We start from the raw sequence: 18,788 nt of genomic DNA, 5'->3' as shown, positions 1-18,788 counted from the left end.
CCAGAGGTCCTACGCCTATAAATGGGACAGATTCCTTGCCTTCCTACAAACCAGGGAAGTTCCACCATCCCGTGTTTCCATCCCAATAGTCCTGGATTTTCTTATGACACTAACTGAGGCAGGTCTCTCCTTGAGTTCTATTAAGTGCTACCTGTCTGCCATCTCATCACACTACAGTGGTACCCCGGGTTACGAAAATAATTCGTTCCGCCGCCGCGTTCGTAACCCGAAATCCTTCGTAAGCCGAAAAAGCCATAGGCGCTAATGGGGAAAAGCCGCGATTTCGTGCGAAATAGCGCCGAAAAGCACCAAAAAATTTTTCGTAACCCAAAATAACCTTCGTAACCCGGAACAGTTTTTTCCTATTGATTTTTTTCGTAACCCGGAAATTTCGTAAGGCGGTGCTTTCGTATCCCGGGGTACCACTGTATTGCTTTCAAGGCAAACTTTCCTTGTTTAGGGACCCTCTCATAAAGAAGTTCCTAAAGGGTTTTAACAACCTACATCCCCCGGTTGTAGATCCTTCCCCTCAATGGAGCCTGGACACTGTTCTGGCGTATCTAGCCTCTAAGCCCTTTGAACCGTTGGCTACCACGGACTTGAGACTCCTAACTTGGAAGACAGCCTTCCTGGTAGCTATCACATCAGCCCGCCGGGCTGGAGAACTGTGTGCCCTTAGAATGGATCAACCCTTTCTCCGTTTTCACAAGGACAAAGTGGTCCTCCGTACAGACATTACCTTCTTGCCAAAGGTAGTATCTGCTTTTCACATCAGCCAGGACATTGTTTTACCGACTCTGGCTCCTAATCCGACCACAGACTCTGAACGCCAGCTCCACACTCTGGATGTGAGGAGAGCACTGGCGTTTTACTTGGACAGGACAGCTGGCTCTAGGCGTTCGGAGAGACTATTTGTATGTTACTCCGAAGCCAAGAAGGGGCTGCCGGTGTCACCGCAGAGGTTCTCCAAGTGGATGGTCAACACCATCCGCCTCTGCTACGAACTGGCTGATAAGCCCTTACCAGGTCGGGTTAGAGCCCATTCAACTAGGGCGGTAGCAGCATCCGCAGCCTTTTTGACAGGAATTCCCCTCGAAGAGGTTTGCAAGGCTGCAGTCTGGTCCCAACCATTGACATTCATTAGACATTATAGGCTGGACGCCAGGGCCAGACAGGATGCAGCATTTGGGAGGGCAGTGTTGCTTTCTGCCATTCATTGATTTCTGGTAATGTCAATAAACAACACAGGTGTTTGGTTTACATACTTTATTGTATTTCTTTCATGTTAATTGACACTCCCTCCTCCAGAGACTATAGCTCGCTAGTCTAAACCCATTTGTGTGATTCGCAGAGACCACGAAGAAGAAGGACAGGTTGCTCACCTGTAACTGTGTTTCTTTGAGTGGTCATCTGCGAATTCACACAAACCCACCCATCCTTCCCCTCAGTGTCTGCTCATTTGACAACGCTTGTTGCCGCGCTGTTTGCGGCTCATTCGGAACTGAAGAAGGGCGGACCACCAGGGGCCTTATATACGGGATGGGCGGGGCTACCGCCAAAAAGTTGCAAAGAGACTGCAGAAAGTTACATGACTTTCTGCCCAGAGATTCTAGAAGTTTCCGAGTTTGCTGCGCATGCGCAGAAATAACCCATTTGTGTGAATTCGCAGATGACCACTCGAAGAAACACAGTTACAGGTGAGCAACCTGTCCTTTAACATTTTGCAACAAAATTGTTCAAATTAGAACAGTTTTATTTAAGTAAATTCAGTATATAACTCGACTCATGTATACATTGTACACATAAAAAAGTTTGGGAAGAGGAGAAAGAGAGATCCGGGTTTCCAAGTCTTGCACCCCTCTTTGAGCATCTCTCATGCTCCCCCTGAGGGTTCCTGCCCCACCATTTGAGAGCCACTGCTGTAAGCTAAATAGCTTGTTTGGGAATTATTCCTCTCCCCTCTTCGCCTTTTCCTACTCCCTCACACATCTCTTCCTGCTGATTAAAGGGTGATTAATGTCCTTCTCATTCCCTATCGGTTGCACAGAGGTATCACTGTGTGCATCAGCTGGCAGCCCAGATTCTAAATTGCATCTAAATAAACCGCATTAAGGATCTTTGCTCCAAGAGAGTAAAAACCAAATCCCTTCTAATCATGACCTTTTTATCCAGCCTTTTAAAAATAACAATGCGATTAAGTGTTAATTCATCCCTGTAAATTGCTATTTAAGCGCTAGTGAAAACAAGTATTGCGTGCCTTCAATATAGGCTGGACCAGAGAGACTGCAGCCTTTGACTGAGCAAACTAAACTCCACTGGAGTCAACAGAATTACTTGGAGTATGTGTTTTTGAAGGTCAAAGAAGTGTATGTTGGGGAGAAAAGGGTATCATTGCCCAGCGATAGGCAGAACAGTAGGAGAAATGAGGCAGGGGGAGTCCAGTGGTGTCAGACTGCTGGCTCTTGAAGAACTTGGGGCCCTTTCACACAACGCAATTATAGCACTGTGATTCCACTTTAACTGTCATGGCAGCATGTCCTATGGAATCCTGGGATTTCCAGTTGAGAGTGCATATTTAGAAGACTTGTCCAGAGAGCTCTACTGCCTCCTCAAACTAGAAGCCCAAGACTTCCATAGGATATTGCTATGACACTTAAAGGGAATCATAGTGCTACAATTGTGCAGTGTGGAAGCATCCATGGAGAAAGAGAATGACATGCTAAAGAAGAGGCAGCGCGAACAGAGTGGGCCATGAAAGCACACAGAAGCCATAACACAGTGGTAGAGTGTATATTTTACATGCTGATCTTAGGCTCAAATGGTTAAAAAGAACTCATGCAGAAGACTTGGGAAAGCTCTTTGAGTGATGATGGCAAAGTACCAAGCCAGGTTGGTCTTTCTAACTACATCAAAAGCAGTTTTATGTTTTTTTTTATATGAAGAAGAAAAGGAAACGGGTTTGAGTGAAACCAAGCAAGTGGAAGGGGGGAAAGTGTGTTAAAAGGAAGTACTAGAAACTTGAATGGATGGGAAATGTTGCAAGGAGCCAGGAGCATGGTAGAATGGGTCCTTGGTTTCCACTGGAGGACCAACCGTAGATATCCAAATTCATGAATGTTCAAGTCCCATTAAATACAGTGGCATAGTAAAATGATGTCCCTTATATAAAATGGTAAAATCAAGGTTTGCTCAGGGATGGTAAAAACAGCTTGTGGGCTGTGTTCATGTAGTCCCAGGGTTTGTCCTTCTCTAATCACCCAAAGGGCCTTTTTGTCATCCACCCATAATATTTTTTAAAAATACATAAATTCGAAAGAGTAGTCTTTTTTTTTTTGGACAGAAGTGGGCAAACTGCATCTTCTACTGTAGATCCAGATATTCATTTATTTGGACCAGTGGGAGTAACCAAACATAATGGCCTGAACTCAGTTGGTTCATCTGAGCTAGAGTAGCACCAATGAGTCAACTGTTGAATGGTGAGTCAACTCAACATATTGATAAATCTCAGTGATTCATTGTGTTTATTCCGACTGGGACTAGCAACAATTTTCAGGCTAATATGTTTTAACTTATAGGATGATTAGTGTTGGTGAGTGATGTCTAAAGAGGGACCTCTGTGTGAAGAATTTTTCCTTGAGGCAGCAAGTTCCACTAGATTATTTTGGTGCTATGAAAGACTAAGCTTTCTGTTATTCAGAGACACAGCAGATTTTTTTTCCCTAACTAAAAGATCATGTCGTGAAGCCAAGAGGAATCTGATCATTGCTCCTATTAATATAGTGGATGAATCACTAATGAGAGTAAGGTGCTTTTTATTTTAAAGCCACGTTTTTATAAAATAATAAAAAAGCACTGCCGTCTGTCTTTCAAATTCTCAAAGGTGCAGAATGGACTGTTTTTCCGTGCCCTGAATACCAGCAAATGGATATGGATTTGGAACATCTTTCTTATCTCGGCTCATTAGTGGATAACATGGAGTTCCGCTGAATATAGCAAGGAGAAGAATACCTTCGCTTGCTAATAGACATTAATAAAAAGCCAACCATTTCCATTCTTTTATAAATGGAGGCATTGGTGGATAAGTAATTTACCCAAAGCTCTAAAGTGAATGGTTTTCCGTGTGATTTGGGCTCACATTTTCCTAGAAGCCAATTCTTGATCTTGTGGATCATAAACTGACTTAACTGGTTATTCCACCCATTCATTGGTTTAAAACGAATTTCTTTCCTCTTTGGCAAAACAAATCTCACAAGGAAAAACCAGTGCTGGCACAGTGGAGTTACCACAGGGCTTCTTTCCAAGGCATGTTAGACCAGGCCTGCACAACATTCGGCCCAGGGACCGCATGCGGCCCACCAAAGGATTTTGAGCGGCTGTAAGAATGTGGAATGATTTCAAGGCTCCTCTGCTGCTTGGCCTCCTCCTGAGGAGAGGTCCATGCAGAGTAGGAAGTGGAAGGGTGAACGCTGGCCCTGCAAGGCTCCTCCGCTACCTGGCTTTCTGAGGAGAAGGATGGGTGGCAGAGGAGGAGGAAGAGGATGGGCAAATATTCACCCTCCAAGTTTCCTCCACTACTTTGCTTTCTCTAAGGACAGGTGGAGGAGGAGGAGGAGGACAGACAAAGGCTTGCCCCTCGAGGCTCCTCCACTGCCTGGCTTTCTCCTGAGAAGAATGGGTAAAGGAAGAGAAGGTGGAGGACAGGCAAACACTCAATCTGCAAGGCATCTCCTCCACCCAGGTTTCTCCTGAGAAAGCCAGGCGGCAGAAGAGCAAGATGGGCAAATGCTTAAGGCTCCTCCATTGCTCAGCCTTCTACTCAGGAGAAGGACAGGCAAGGATCCTCTGCAACTCAGCTTTCTCCAGAAGAGAGGACCAGGCAGAGGAAGAGGAGAGTGGAATTAATATTAATTCTAAATAATATTATTGATTAATATTATTTAATTTATTTTATTTTTTATTAAAATCTTTCTGCAGCACAAAGAAGTTTAGCCTGTTTTAATTTTGGCCTACCTACTGCCACATACAAACTGCAGGAAAAGAGATTCCACTTCAACATTAGGAGGAACTTCCTGAGAGTAAGGGTTGTTTGACAGTGAAACAAATTCTCTCGGAGTGTAGTGGAGTCTCGGAGATCTTTAAGCAGAGGCTGGATGGACATCTGTCAGGGATGCTTTGATTTAGATTTCCAGCATGGCAGAGGGTTGGACTGGATGGCCCTTGTGGTCTCTTCCAACTCTATGATTCTAGACAATGAATAGTTTTTAATTTATCTCAATTCCTGCAGTGTTGCCTACTTGAGCAAGACAGCTTTTGTGCCTCCCTCACTAGGTGAGCTTATCTTCTCAGTGGCACAGTTCCTAGCTCCTCCTCTTCTTCTTCTGCTTGGTTCACCTGGCATAGAAGCTGTGAGCAGGCCCTTCTATTGCCTACCTTCACACTACCATGGTTTTCTGAGAGAGAAGAGCAGGTTACAGTGGTGAAGAGGACATTGCAGCAGATGCTCTCAGCAGATGGCAAACATGCTGACCCTGAATGCTGGACCTGATTACATGAATAAATGTATGCATATCTCCAGTGCCCCCATATTTCATTTTAGAAGAATGTGGCATCTTCCTCCTTTATTTGTTTATTAATATTATTTATTCAGTTTATAACCCAACTTCCATTTCTCAAGGCACCCAAGGCAGCTTGTTGCTTGTTGTTGTGTACCTTCTAGTTGTTTCCATTGTAGGACAACCCTAAGGTGAAACTATCATGGAGGTTTGCCATTGCCTTTGCCTGAGGCTGAGAGCATGTGACTTGCCCATGGTCACCCAGGGGTTTTTATGGCCGAGTGAAGAATTGAACTCTGATCTCCAGAGTCTCCAACACTCAAAACACTATGCCACACTGGCAGCTTGCAGAATTAAAAATGAAAATATTGTATTTAAAAAGCATACTAGTACACATGTTTAAAAATATTAAAAAATAGTTCTGTTAAAAACAATTTTGACATGGATTTAGAGCATAATTAAAAACATATAAAATAAAAATATAACATATCACTTGAATACAATTCTACAATATGATTAAAATCTGTCAAAATCCTGCTTGAATAGAGAAGTCTTAACTTGTGGGTGAAAAGAGCACAAGGAAGGGGAACTAAGCAGACCTTCCTTGGAAAGGAATTCCACAGTATGGGAGCAGCTGCTGAGAAAGCTCTGTCCTGTGTCTTCTCCAACCATGCCTATGAAGGTGGTGGGTCCAAGCAAAATCCCTCCCCTGTGGATCTTAGAGCTCAGGCTGTTTGTTATGGGGAGACATGGTCTTTTAGTCTGCATCCTAGCTGTATAGCATTTTAAAGGTCATAACCAGCACTTCAAATTCTACCTGGAAATGGACTGGTAACCAGTGAAGCTGTTTCAACAAGTTATGTGATCTTCATAACTAGCACCAAAATGCAAGTTGCTGGGCTGTGTTTTCAGTTGTCTGCCTGGATTCATTTTCTAACCTTTTGGTTTTCTCTGTTCCAGATGTCAACAGCTGGTTGCTTACCTTTGGTTTTCAACTGCACAATGTCATCCCTGGTTATCCTAAGCCTGACATGGATGCTGTGGAACCTTCCTATGAACTCATCCACACCCAGCTAAAAACCCAAGAATGGGACAACAGCAAGGTAGTTCATCAGACCTTGATGCACTTTCTACTTCTGTGCATTTTAGAAGATCATCTGTCAAGGCTTTCACTAAATGATTATAGAACCCATTCATTCAAGGTGCAGAGGAGATAGTGATCTGCTTCTCCATAGCTAGTCATAATTGCCTCCCATGGATGCATTGCTTACTTACTCCCTGGCCAGAACAGTTTCCATTCCTGGACAGTGAGCCGCTGATTGGAAAAGTCTGGACAATTCCCAGTATCCCCCAGTAAGAATGGCCACTGGCCACGCTGGCTGAGGATTCTGGGAGCTGTAAACCCAACAAGAAACTTTCCCAATCACTGCTTTAATCTGATGTAGCATTTTTAATGCTACCCTTTTATGGCTAATAGAAGTACAGTAGTAGTCTATCAAGCTTGGTATCGCAGTCTATAGCATCAGCATCTATTCCTAAATCCTCTCTACAGCTTTCCAACTTTCTGAGTACTGCACTTCTTTTTCCCCAACCAGAAGGAGCAGTGGTTGCTTTCACAAATTTTCCTCCCAACACTTTAGACATCTAAATAATAATAATAATAATAATAATAATAATAATAATAATAATAGAGGCCTTTTTAAAAAACAAACAAACAGGAAGTGAATAGAAAGTGATCTTCTGAGTCAACCGCCTGTTGCAAAAAAAGGATTCTCAAATGGCCAAGTAGGGGCAAATTGTGGTGAAAATGTCTCCCAGAGAGCACTTAGTCCTTTAGGTGAAGAATGTTTGTAATTCTTTTTGTATGGGGACTTTAGGCCTTCAGTGTCTCCTGCAGAGCTAATGCAACCACTTACATACCAACTGTTGACCACCCTGACTTATGGCAGTCCCATTTAATCAGTGCATACACAGTAGTGGGGGAATAAGTAGGATTCAGACCAAAGATCAGAATTCTTTAGTTGACTTACACATTGGCATTATGGCCATTGTGGCATAGTGGTTTGAATGTTGGACTATGACTCTGGTTACCTGAGTTCAAATCCCAGCTGAGTCATGAAACCCATCTGTGTGACTTTGAGCATGTCACACACTCTCAGTCTCAGAGGGTGGCAGTGGCAATCCCCCACTGAAGAAACTTGTCAAGAAAACCTTGTGCTAGGTTTGTCTTAGGGTAGCCGTAAGTCAAAAACAACTGGAAGGCACACAACAACAGCAATAACACAGCCATTGTAGGATGAGATCCTGTACCTCCTTGCAAAAGCCCACACTGATTGGTCTTGACTCTTGAGAGTGTGTCCAGAACCCATTTGGCTGACCTTGCACACCCAGGACCAAAAAAGCCTCTTGTCTGGTTGGGGACAACACCTGCTTCTTGTTTTTCCCTGGCTACACAGGAGCAGGCAGACAATTCCCAGGCTCACTGTCCAACCAGCAAGGCTAAGCCAGCTGCTTCTGGCTGCTCTTGCACACCTAGGAAAAGGAAACACCATCCCCCAAATCATCAGCACTGCTGCACTAGCAGAGAATTACACTAGCAGCATAACTATTGGATCTTAGCCAAGATTTCCAAACCAAGAAGGGTTATATAAAAGGGCACAAATGTGTGCTTGCACACACACACATGCACACACCCTTTCCCTTCACTGGTACAGGGATATAACCCATAAAGTAGATGGAGGTAAAAGTTCACACACACACACAAAGTGAGGGAAACCTTTTCTTTCTTACCCTTTCTTAGGTCTGAAATCCTTCCTCATGGGATGTGGTAGTCACATTTGACAATCCACACACTGGTGGTTAGTGTTTTCCTGGCAGAGGTGCTTTTGAATCAAGCAAAGCCATTCTCAGTCCAATAATCAGCCAGGACTCCAGTATCTCAGGTTTAAGTCCAGCATTCTTATCTACTGCACTATATGAATTCTCTCTCCTCTATCTATAGTTCTTTGGATTTTCAGCCATTCCTCTATCTCACCAGTTTGCGGAAAGCTTTGGCGTTATCAGAGGCCTACCTCCTCTGCTCAAATGGCATTTCCTATTTCTCTTTTTTGCTGGTTCATCTAGGGTAGAAAATGTGCGATGGAAGATGAAACAGAATGGATAGCAAATTTCAAAGGCAGGATGCTCAGTCTCTTTGAACTCTGCATAATCTGGTTGGCGTCCCTTCCTTTTATTTTCACAGCCACAGAGTCCACAAGTTGTTTTTCTTCCTCAGAAGAAAGCAGTCTTCCCAAATGCATTACTTGATTATTGAAAGGGTGTATTCAAGGTCGTTAGATCTTAAAATTAAGCAGCTTTTCAAAGGCACAGGACCTATTTTGAGATAATGGAGAAGGTTTTTTTTTAATTATGATTATGTGGTTCTTGTTGATAACATTGCACCGTACGTACCGAAGCCCTTCGCAGTGGGGCTAGGAACACTCCAGGGATGTCACACTCTGCGTCTTGTAGAAAATGTGGTTGCCTTTTAGCATTCATGAAAGAGAAGATAAACAGAATCTGAATTCTGGTCAGGATTATTGCTTGAGGTCAGGTGGCTGGGTTAACCCTTTCCCCTTCCACCATTTTCTGGACTGAAAAAGGTCCTCCACTACTACTGCCAAACCAAACAAGCAAACACTCTTGTTCACTATGCACACAGAAAACATACAGCATCATCTCAATGTGGATTTTTCATCCTGTTCATGGATCTGTCCATATTATATTTAGTTTGGCCCTTAGAAACCCTGCACTAAATATGTCAATGAATGAATCGGGAAATATTTCAAAGGTATATGTAGATGCTGTCATTAAAGACAAGCTATAGTTTGCTAAACAAGCCATAGGTTGAAGGAGGGTGGTATAGTTCTTGAACTGAGTTTATTTGAAACAATTAAAAAGTGACTTTGATAGCCATCTTTAAATATCTGAAAGGATGTCAGGTAGAACAGTGCTTCTCAAGATATCAGATATGGCTGACTGGCAATTTTCACCCTCTATGTGCCAGGAACCAGCTCTAAAGTTGTACCCAAAGTCTACAGTTTTTTGTTTCCTGAAAATTTGCCAGGAATAGAAGATAGTCCAACAACCATTACTTTAAATAGCACTGTTGTAGAAGATGGAGTAGCGTGGTGTAGTGGTTTGAGTGTTGGACTACGACTCTGGATACCAGGGTTCAATTTCCCTACTCCACCCTAAAACCCACTGGGTGAACTTGGGCAAGTCACATGGCTCCGGGGAAGGCAATGGCAATCTTCTTCTGAACAAATCCTGCCAAGAAAATCTTAAGATAGGGTTGCTTTAGGATTGCCATAAATTGGAAATTGCTTGAAGACACACAGCAACAACAAGATGGAGTAAGCTTGTTTTCTGCCACTCCAGAGACACAGAAACCAAGAAAAGAGTTTCCATCAAAACATTAGGAAGATTTTTTTTTACTGCAAGAACTGCTCAAATGTGGAATAGGCTACCTCAGAGGGGGGTGAACCCTTCTTTGCAGGACTTTAAAAAGAGGTTGCATGTGTATGTTCCAGAACGGTAGCTGTGTTAGGCTGTGTCACAAAAAAACAGTCAGGATTTTACAGCCTCCCAGCTGAATAGATTCCTGGATTAAACAGATTATCTAGATAAATTCCAAACTGACTTTGGGACAGAGGCAGCCTTGATTGCCTTGGTGGATTACCAGTGTTGGGAAATTAACAGGGTGGGATTGTCTCCTTGTTTGTTCTGCTGGACCTCTCAGCGACTTTCGAGACCATCAATCAATGTATCCTTCTGAGATGCTTCTTTGGGATGGGATCTTCTTGTGCTGGGAGAAAGGCAAGATTTAAGTTAAATTAACAGTGTAACAAAATTAGCCTATGCCAGAGAGATTAAATCTGTCAATCTTTAAGGTGTCATTGAGTTGGTTCTTTTATTTCAATCTGCCTCTTTTGCTAACATGAGTTTCTTTCCTTATCTTTCTTGCTGCTCAGTCAATCTTAGGAGTGCAGTGTGAAGTCCAGAAACAGCTGAAGGCTTTTGTCACCCTGGAGCGCTTTGAGCAGATCTACAGCTCCAGTATTGCTGGATGCCATGAAGTCAAGGAGAGCAATAACTTTGCTTCAGGAGGCTCCGTCATCGGCAAAGGGGTCAAATTTGCCATGAAAGACGGAAGGGTGGCCACTGATATCATCAGCACAGCTAATGAGGACGGACGGAGGATTGCAGCCATATTGAACAATGCTCATTACCTGGAGAACTTGCACTTCACTATTGAAGGCATGGACACCCACTATTTTGTCAAGCAAGGACCTTCAGACAGTGACTTGTCCATCCTGGGCCTCAGCGGTGGGAGGAGAACCTTGGAAAATGGCGTCAATGTCACCGTCTCACAAATCAACACAGTGCTCAATGGAAGGACTAGACGTTACACAGACATCCAACTCCAGCATGGGGCACTATGTTTGAACACCCGCTATGGGACCACTTTGGATGAGGAGAAGACACGTGTGCTGGAGTTAGCCAGGCAACGTGCCGTGGCACAAGCCTGGGCACGGGAGCAGCAGAGACTGCGGGATGGGGAGGAGGGCACCCGCTCCTGGACAGAAGGGGAGAAGCAACAACTGCTTAACACAGGGCGGGTGCAGGGCTATGATGGCTACTTTGTGATCTCAGTGGAGCAGTATCCCGAACTCTCAGACAACACAAACAACATCCATTTTATGAGACAGAGCGAGATGGGCAGAAGGTGACAGAGAGGGTCGATGCGTTGACTTCTTTGCCAAAGACAGCTACTCTTTTGTGGCCGCCTAACAGACTATGTTGTATTCAATCCTTTTTTTAAAACACACAACAAGAACAGAAATTATAAGGAACAAGGTTGGGGTGGAGTGATAATACGGTTGCACTGTAACTCATGCAACATCCTTTTCTTGTTTTACAAAAAAAAAATCTGGCTTTCTCACCTGTTATCACACACCCCCATCCCATGGGACCAAAAAAGTCTATTTCACTGTTGCGCTAGTACAGTGAAGTCTTGTGTCTCTTTTGTCCTTCCTTTCTCTCCACCCCGCCCCACCCCCACTTGTGCAACATTCAAAGAAAATCAGGGCATTGTCCATATAAATCCATAGGTTTCTTTATGTGGTGAGGAAAAGGTCTCTGTATTAAGTTTGTGCCAACCCTTCGTACTTGGGTTGGAAAAGGAAAAGAAAAAAAGGATTTCTGAGAAGGAAGCCGGAGGGGAAAGCAAGTTCATGACATCCTGCAGTGCACACAAAGGACAAAGTGAAAAAAAAAACAGGAGAAGAAGCTGGAGACTGTTTTAAATCTTTTTAATGGGATCCTTCTAACTAATTGCGAGCCTCTAAAGGAGAACTTGCAGGTCATTTGTCACATTTCACAGTTTCTGGGCAATCCTGTGGCTCAGAAGTGGCAGAACGAGGCAAAATAGCTGCATCTTATAGACTTGTGAGATGATGAGTCTTTCCCTTTCTGAGATGGAATAATCTTTTTTATTTTTATTTTTTAAAGGAGTCTTTTTTACTACAATAGGCTATTTTGTTCACCGGTTTGATTTTTGTTTTGTTTTTTGCGTGTGTGAGTGCGACAGAGTACGTATCGCTGCAAAAACTTCTCTCTCTCTTTTAGCTTGAAACCCCCTCACAGCTATCTGGGGTGGGGTCAGGGTGGGGGAGATTCACACTCTATTAGAATAACGTTTCTTGCACATGCTGTTCAATGGAAAGCACCAATGATGTAAATTTGTCAATGGTAAACCTCCTTAAATATATAGTATTTCTGTACACCAGGTCAAGTGTCTTAACAATCTTCTTTTGAAGATACAAGCTCATAGCTTAAAAGAAGAGAAAGTGAGAACTTTCTAGCAATAGGCTCACCATTACTGGTGAAAAGTTCCCAGTTCCTCCTAAGAATAACGTACCTGATAACGAAAGTAGATGTTGATGTGGAATACAGATGGAGCATCTTACAGTGGTTTTTCTTGCAGGGGCAGAGGCAGATTCTTGCAGATGCAGGAAATGGGATTTGGTGAGGTGCAGAATTTGGTTATATACAGCAAGGGAAATAGGGTTCTTAACTCTTTCTTATTGGGCCATTTTCCTAATTCCAATCTCCCTATTTGGTTTTTCTTCCTCGAACTGTAAAGATATCAGGCCTTTGTGTCTTTTTCCTGATAGAAAAGAAAGATACATATCACAACCACTGCCCAGATCAATCTCAGAGCCTCCTGTGGTCATATTGCAGTAAAAACAAAACCATGAAAAGACACTCCACATGTCGACAAAATCGCATCTACTTGGTGATTATACTAAGCCAAAACATTACTCTGTCTAACCCTGTGCAATCTATTCTAGCTCACAGGAAGAAGTCTTAGTCATGGGGGAAACGGTTTCTTTGGCATTTATGTGATTTTGCCATTGGCACTGCCAAAAATCAAATTTAGAGCAGGAAGCTGAGAAAATACAAAGTTCCACTGAGTAACATAATGCCCAGTCTTAGAAAGTAATTAATAAGAAAAGCTATGAGTAACATAATGCCCAGTCTTAAAAAGCTATTAATAAGTGCTTTGTACAAAGAAGTCCCACTAGTATAGCCCATTTCTGTGCAATGGAAATCCAGATTCTTCTATCAAATAGTGTTATGCAAATTTGCCTACATTTGTTTCTTTTACGCAGCACATTCTCCTCCCAAGACTGAGTTTTCCAGAGAACTAGCTATATTTTGGAAAGGGTGGCAGAATAGAAAGTTGTGGAGATGGACAGCAGGTGAATTGAAGGAACAGACCCCAGGGAAATTGTAACTGAGAACTAAGGAGTTTATCGCACAAGAAAAGAAAGCGGAAGTTCAGGTGGATAGTAGCACCTTTCTATGTGCCTTACCATGTGATGTCGTAGTACTCTGGTTTTCTCCCACAAGAGATGATTGTAAAAGCAAGAGTTTTTTTCTAGCTGGAAAAATCAGTTTGACAAAAGACAAAAGTTCATGCGGTAAGGCACTTAGAAAAGTGCTACTATCCAGCTGAACTTCTGCTTTCCTTGTGCAATATGTTCCTTAGTGTATTAGCCTCTTAAACAAGACAAGGAAACTCATCTCCTTAAATTTCCAAACCCACTGAAGCATCTCAGTATCATATTTTCACATTGCTCACCACAATTTGTGAAAGACAGAATCTGTATATGGAATACACGCAAGCTTTTGAGCAAATTATTCTGTTGTCAGATTATGGGACCAAATCTAACTCAAAGTCAAATTAAATAAAACACACACTTCTAAATATGGGTAACCATGTGAATTTGAAGGCAAATAGAATTAGTCCCAAAGAGCGAGGATGAAGCAATTGGACATCAGCCTTGAGGGGCAGGAATACCTTAGTCATAGGGTCTGTTCCAAGTGCTGACTTGCATAACATGTGCATGAGGTGAGCAGAAGATTAATGTGACCACATTGCTCCATATTTCCCATCATAATGAGAGATCAGGATAGCCCTTCATGATAACTGCTGGGTGTGCATGAAGGCTTTTTGTAATTGGCCAGGGTCTACAGCACGGGTGAAGAAAATGCGCTCCATAGCCAGATGTAGTCCCACACTGTTTTTGTGACACCCGATGGTCCAATCTTTTTAAAGAAAAATAATTAAAAATTGCTACCAAACAATTGCTACCCATGCCTGTGAGGGGGGGGGGGACATTTTTTCTCATGTTTGTGGCTGGTCTTGTGCTGTTTTATGCCTCCACACATTCCCTCCAGGCCAAAGGGTGGCTATTCAGAGGTGTTGTTTTAAGGTTCCTCCTGGACCTAGAAGATGTATGGGAGACTAGATGTTTTTCGCAGTGTAATTCAGTGGGAGGGATGAAGCCCTCGAAGCTCTCCTGGTGGGCCAATATGGCCCCTACACCCAGTAGCTGGCTACATCTGCTCTACTCTAGAAGAGCCAGAGAGGGACAAGTGCTGGATGCACTATGACTGTGCAGCCAAGAAAGTAAGAAGATGGCACCACTATAGTGTCCCAGAAGAAAGCAGGGCACAAGCTGGTTCCAGAGTTCTTGGGGCTTGAATTCTACTGCTAATCCCAACTAAAGCAGACTCATGTTATCCGTGGGATTTACATGTTGATTCATTGGGCCTACTCCAGTTGGAACTGCTCACAGAAATCAGAAATAAATAAACAGAAATAAATTCTATCTGTGCTAGTAGTCCTTACCCTAGGAACTCCTGGGCACCTCTGAACCTTGTTCCTGGCTGTTCTTGATACTCAGGATAGCAGCACAGGCAGATACTAACACCATGTTCTCTAGCAAAGTGAGCCAACCTGGTTATGTTTGCTGGGGAGGGTGGGAGAAAGATATCCAAGCTGCAATTCACCCAGAACACAGTTCCTCCAACATATAGTTGGTGTTTGTTCATTAATGTGTTCATTCTGACATTGTGATCAGGGCACAGCAAGGCAATTGTACTACCAGATAAGTCTCTCTTGCCTCCAAATCCCAAAGGCAGCTCTTGTAGGGTGTCAGAATGACATTATCATTGCCAATAATGTGGCATGTCTCACTGACATGTGTTGGAGCCACCTACATATAGGCAGAAATGTGCAGGCTATTAAATATTCATGCAAAGCTGTCCCAAGAAACAAGATAAATTTGGCCTGGCAACTTTCATGGACTCAAATGCCATACTGTTGGTTTGTCCTTGGCCATTTATTTTATTTTTTTACTTTTAATTCTTTTTTAAGAGAGAAAAAGAAGGTTTAAAATTGGGGTTTTAACCGCTGACTTGGGACTTTGGTGGCATCACATATCACACGTATTCATGGAATTAGAGATACATCTATACATGGCTTCAAATCAGATACTGGGCAGTAGGAAGAGCAGGATGGAAATGTAACAGAAGACTGAATTAAACATGGTAGTTGTTGAGAGCTAGACTATTTCTATTTGATGTCTTATATAGTTGCAATCATAGGTGAGAATATAAGATAACTGTATTAAGGAGCTAAGGAAAACCATCGAATTATCATCTAGTACGGTGTCTACTGCAGCCTCTCAATAGTAGAATCAAATGGGTTATTTTGATTTATTGTTTTTCAAACCTCTTACAGATTAGTAATGTTCACATACAGCCATCTGCTAGGGAATATCTTCTGTGCCACCATCACAGAAACCTGTGGTATACACGGGTTTCTGGGTCACATTCTACGCCAAAGGATAATCTCAATTCAGTCAGGATTCTGGTCAGATCTGTTAGGCCTCACAACTAAATTGGATGCAGAACCCTGGAGCATACCCAAACACTGTCCTTATAATATGGCACGAAAAATTCAGTATTAGTGGTGGGCAAGTTGTCTTTGAGTGATAGTTTTTATTGAGGAATTCACAGTGTGCTTCCAAAGAACAACAGGGTTTCCTTGAACATCGTTTGAAAAATAATCTTAATATAACTTGGTTATACATGTCTACTCAGATGTAAGCCCACTGAATTCACAATAGGATTTAGTCACAGATAAATGTGTATGGGAATGCTACCCAACAGTGTGTTTGTCAATATTTTGATGGCTTTGATAACAGGCAAAGTATCTCCAGTACTTCGATTAGGAATGTCCAACAGCTAAATTCATCCATTGAATTTTTTTACTGAGTATTATAACAGCCTTGTTTTTAGGATACAAAGGAATCTTGTAGCACCTTTTGAGACTGAGTTTGTAGCATAAGCTTTTATAGACATAAAGTCTACTTGATCAGATGCTTGCTTTTTAGAATTAAAAGGTTTTTCACTACTCCATTCCTTGATTATACTACGCAATTTTAAAAAGTGTTAATTCGCACACAGCTACACTCACAGACTTACAAATTTATAGCAACGGGACATTGGCCGGGTGTTTAACTTCTGGAATACATCCGAACAGATTTTTTGTGTGTGTGTGATTGAAAAGATTATTGTGGGTTTTCTTTCCTTTTTTTAATGCTGTATTGGTTAATGAATTTTAAAATGGGGTGGAATTTTCTATATGTCTGTGAGATAATTCCACATATTGATGCACATGTGTTGTGGAGCAGTGAGAACCTGCCACTAGGAAGTCTCAGCTGTGTGTCTTTCAAGAGTATGCCCTCAGCACCGGGTAACATACATTAATGCATGCAGGACCTAGGATTGTCACTGGAAGATTTTCAAAATAGGGGCAACACCAAAGCAAGAAGATGGGAAGCCATACATGTACAACTTTTTCACATGATAATGGGATGTGCTAAATTAGCATGCCTTACTTGCATTATACAAAGGGATCTTGTAGCACCTTTGAGGCCGAACTGTGTGAAAGAAGTTGTACCCTAAGCTTTCGTAGACCTGGTCTACTTCCTTAGATGCATGGAGATTCTTTATATCCAACTTTTTATCATTATTTTGGAGGGCATAATTTTATGTATATGGCCCAAGTTTTCTGACATGAGAGCCCAGAGCAAAGGAGAGAATGGTGACTTGGTGAGAGGCATTAAATGAGAAAATGGTAATAAAGGATCATCAGGGGATGGTGAATGAAAACATAGTGCAACCATTATAGCACAGCTAGGATCTTTAAAATGTAGACAGAAGATTTCATTACTGCCTTTGTTCTCCTCCAAGCCTTTCTTAATTTGGTTCAATATCCAGAAGTATAGCAAGATATCCTCAGTACTATGGCCTCTCTTCTGCCCCACCAAAGACAGAATGATAGAAAACTATCCCTTGATCTTGAAAGAGTTAGCTATAATTGCATAGCTTTGGAATCAATTAAACTATAGTGAATGGTTAAACATATAGGTTCCCTTCATTTCAGTTGGGCTGACCTGCAATAGACGTTTCCTAAATGGTACTCCAGAGTGCAAGGAGTTAGAAGAAGTGATCCAGTCCTTATATTGGACCTCAGATCATTGGTAACCCTTCATGTCATTTTTCCACATGGAGTGAACAGTTTGTTCTAGAGCCACTAGAGCAGAAAAGTGTTATTTATTTGGATGACAACTCCCAGAATCCCCAGCCAACCATGCTAGCTTGAGGGTTCTGGGAATTGTTATTCCAAAGAAAGCAAGTTCTTCAAACCACCACAGTGCTACTGGGGTTTGCAAAGGAGCCAACAAGTGGAAGAGGATAAAACTTTTATAAGAATTCCTCATATATATATAAACAGGGAATGGATTAAGGTTAAGACACTTGCGGAAATAGCCAAACACTTTTTCCCCTATGGCAAACAAAAAAAAAATGCTTTATATGACATGAAAAGTTCTGAACACAGCTACCCATTTGAGAAGGACTTGCTGTCAAAACCACACATGTCATCCCAGCACTGCAAAATTTTGTTCTCATTACTGTGTGTAATTTCCTGACGTCTGGAACTAATTTTTTTAAAGGTTTCCCCCCTCCTCCCTCTCTCTTGACACTTTGTGTTTCTAACACTGTATTCTTGACTGTGTAAATAAGACGAGCCTGTAAATACCTGCAGATGTAGATACCTTCTAGAAAACAAAAATCAAAACGGTAAAAAAAATATCTCAGAACAGAAGTGACCATGTGTAGCCTTCGGTGACAAATAAAAAGAATATTTTGTGTTTAAGCAGAGTGGAGAAGGTTTTTGGTGCCTTGGGATAAGCCGAGATTTGTTCAAGTTGCCTCTAGATCCAGGTGCAGTCTACCAATGATAAAAAGAGAGGAACTGCTCAAACCTGTATCTGAGTAGTTTAGATTTTTGTAAAGGGTGCACTGGAAGAAATGAGTTACTAGCTGTGTTGTTTTTAACAAAGGGATAGCAAAACAAAAACAAAAAACCTACATACCAAAATGATTATCCTACAAGTGTTTAACTTGATCTCTTAACACTGATGTATTACTAAGGCAAGCAATTTTTATGGATGTATATTGGATCTCCCACTAAGTTTTAGGCATAGAATCTCCAAAATTGCTAATCCACTTCTTCAACCTACTTCAATTCAGTGAAGATGAAGAAGATTATCAGACAGGGGAAAATCAGGGAACAAAAAGGCATACTCCTGGGATAATTGCATGATCACACTGAAATTTTTCAGACAACGTCGCACTTATCCAGGACATATCCTGGGAAGAACCACGAGTGCTCCAGCAACAAAACCATTTCCAAGACTTCCCTGTGAATGGTTTGTTGCTGGAGCATTCCTGGATCTTCATGGGAGAAGTCCTGAATAAGCACAATGTGTC

At 42.1% G+C, this 18,788-nt stretch overlaps 1 protein-coding gene across 11 annotated transcripts in view; it reads left to right on the top strand.

Moving 5' to 3' along the window:
* The window catches only part of TENM4 (teneurin transmembrane protein 4), an 840,211-nt gene extending 822,524 nt beyond the window's left edge, over window positions 1-17,687 (top strand). For all 11 annotated transcript variants that reach the window (XM_042456125.1, XM_042456124.1, XM_042456133.1 and 8 more), the window contains 2 exons: window positions 6,513-6,655; window positions 10,565-17,687. In XM_042456125.1, coding sequence (XP_042312059.1) covers window positions 6,513-6,655; window positions 10,565-11,323 — 902 coding nt within the window. In that variant the 3' untranslated portion in view covers window positions 11,324-17,687. The remainder of the gene's footprint in view (window positions 1-6,512; window positions 6,656-10,564) is intronic.
* The last annotated feature ends 1,101 nt before the right edge of the window (window positions 17,688-18,788 follow it).

This window comes from Sceloporus undulatus, chromosome 3, assembly GCF_019175285.1.
Source record: "Sceloporus undulatus isolate JIND9_A2432 ecotype Alabama chromosome 3, SceUnd_v1.1, whole genome shotgun sequence".
NCBI lineage: Eukaryota > Metazoa > Chordata > Lepidosauria > Squamata > Phrynosomatidae > Sceloporus > Sceloporus undulatus.
This window is presented reverse-complemented; position numbering and strand designations above follow the sequence as displayed.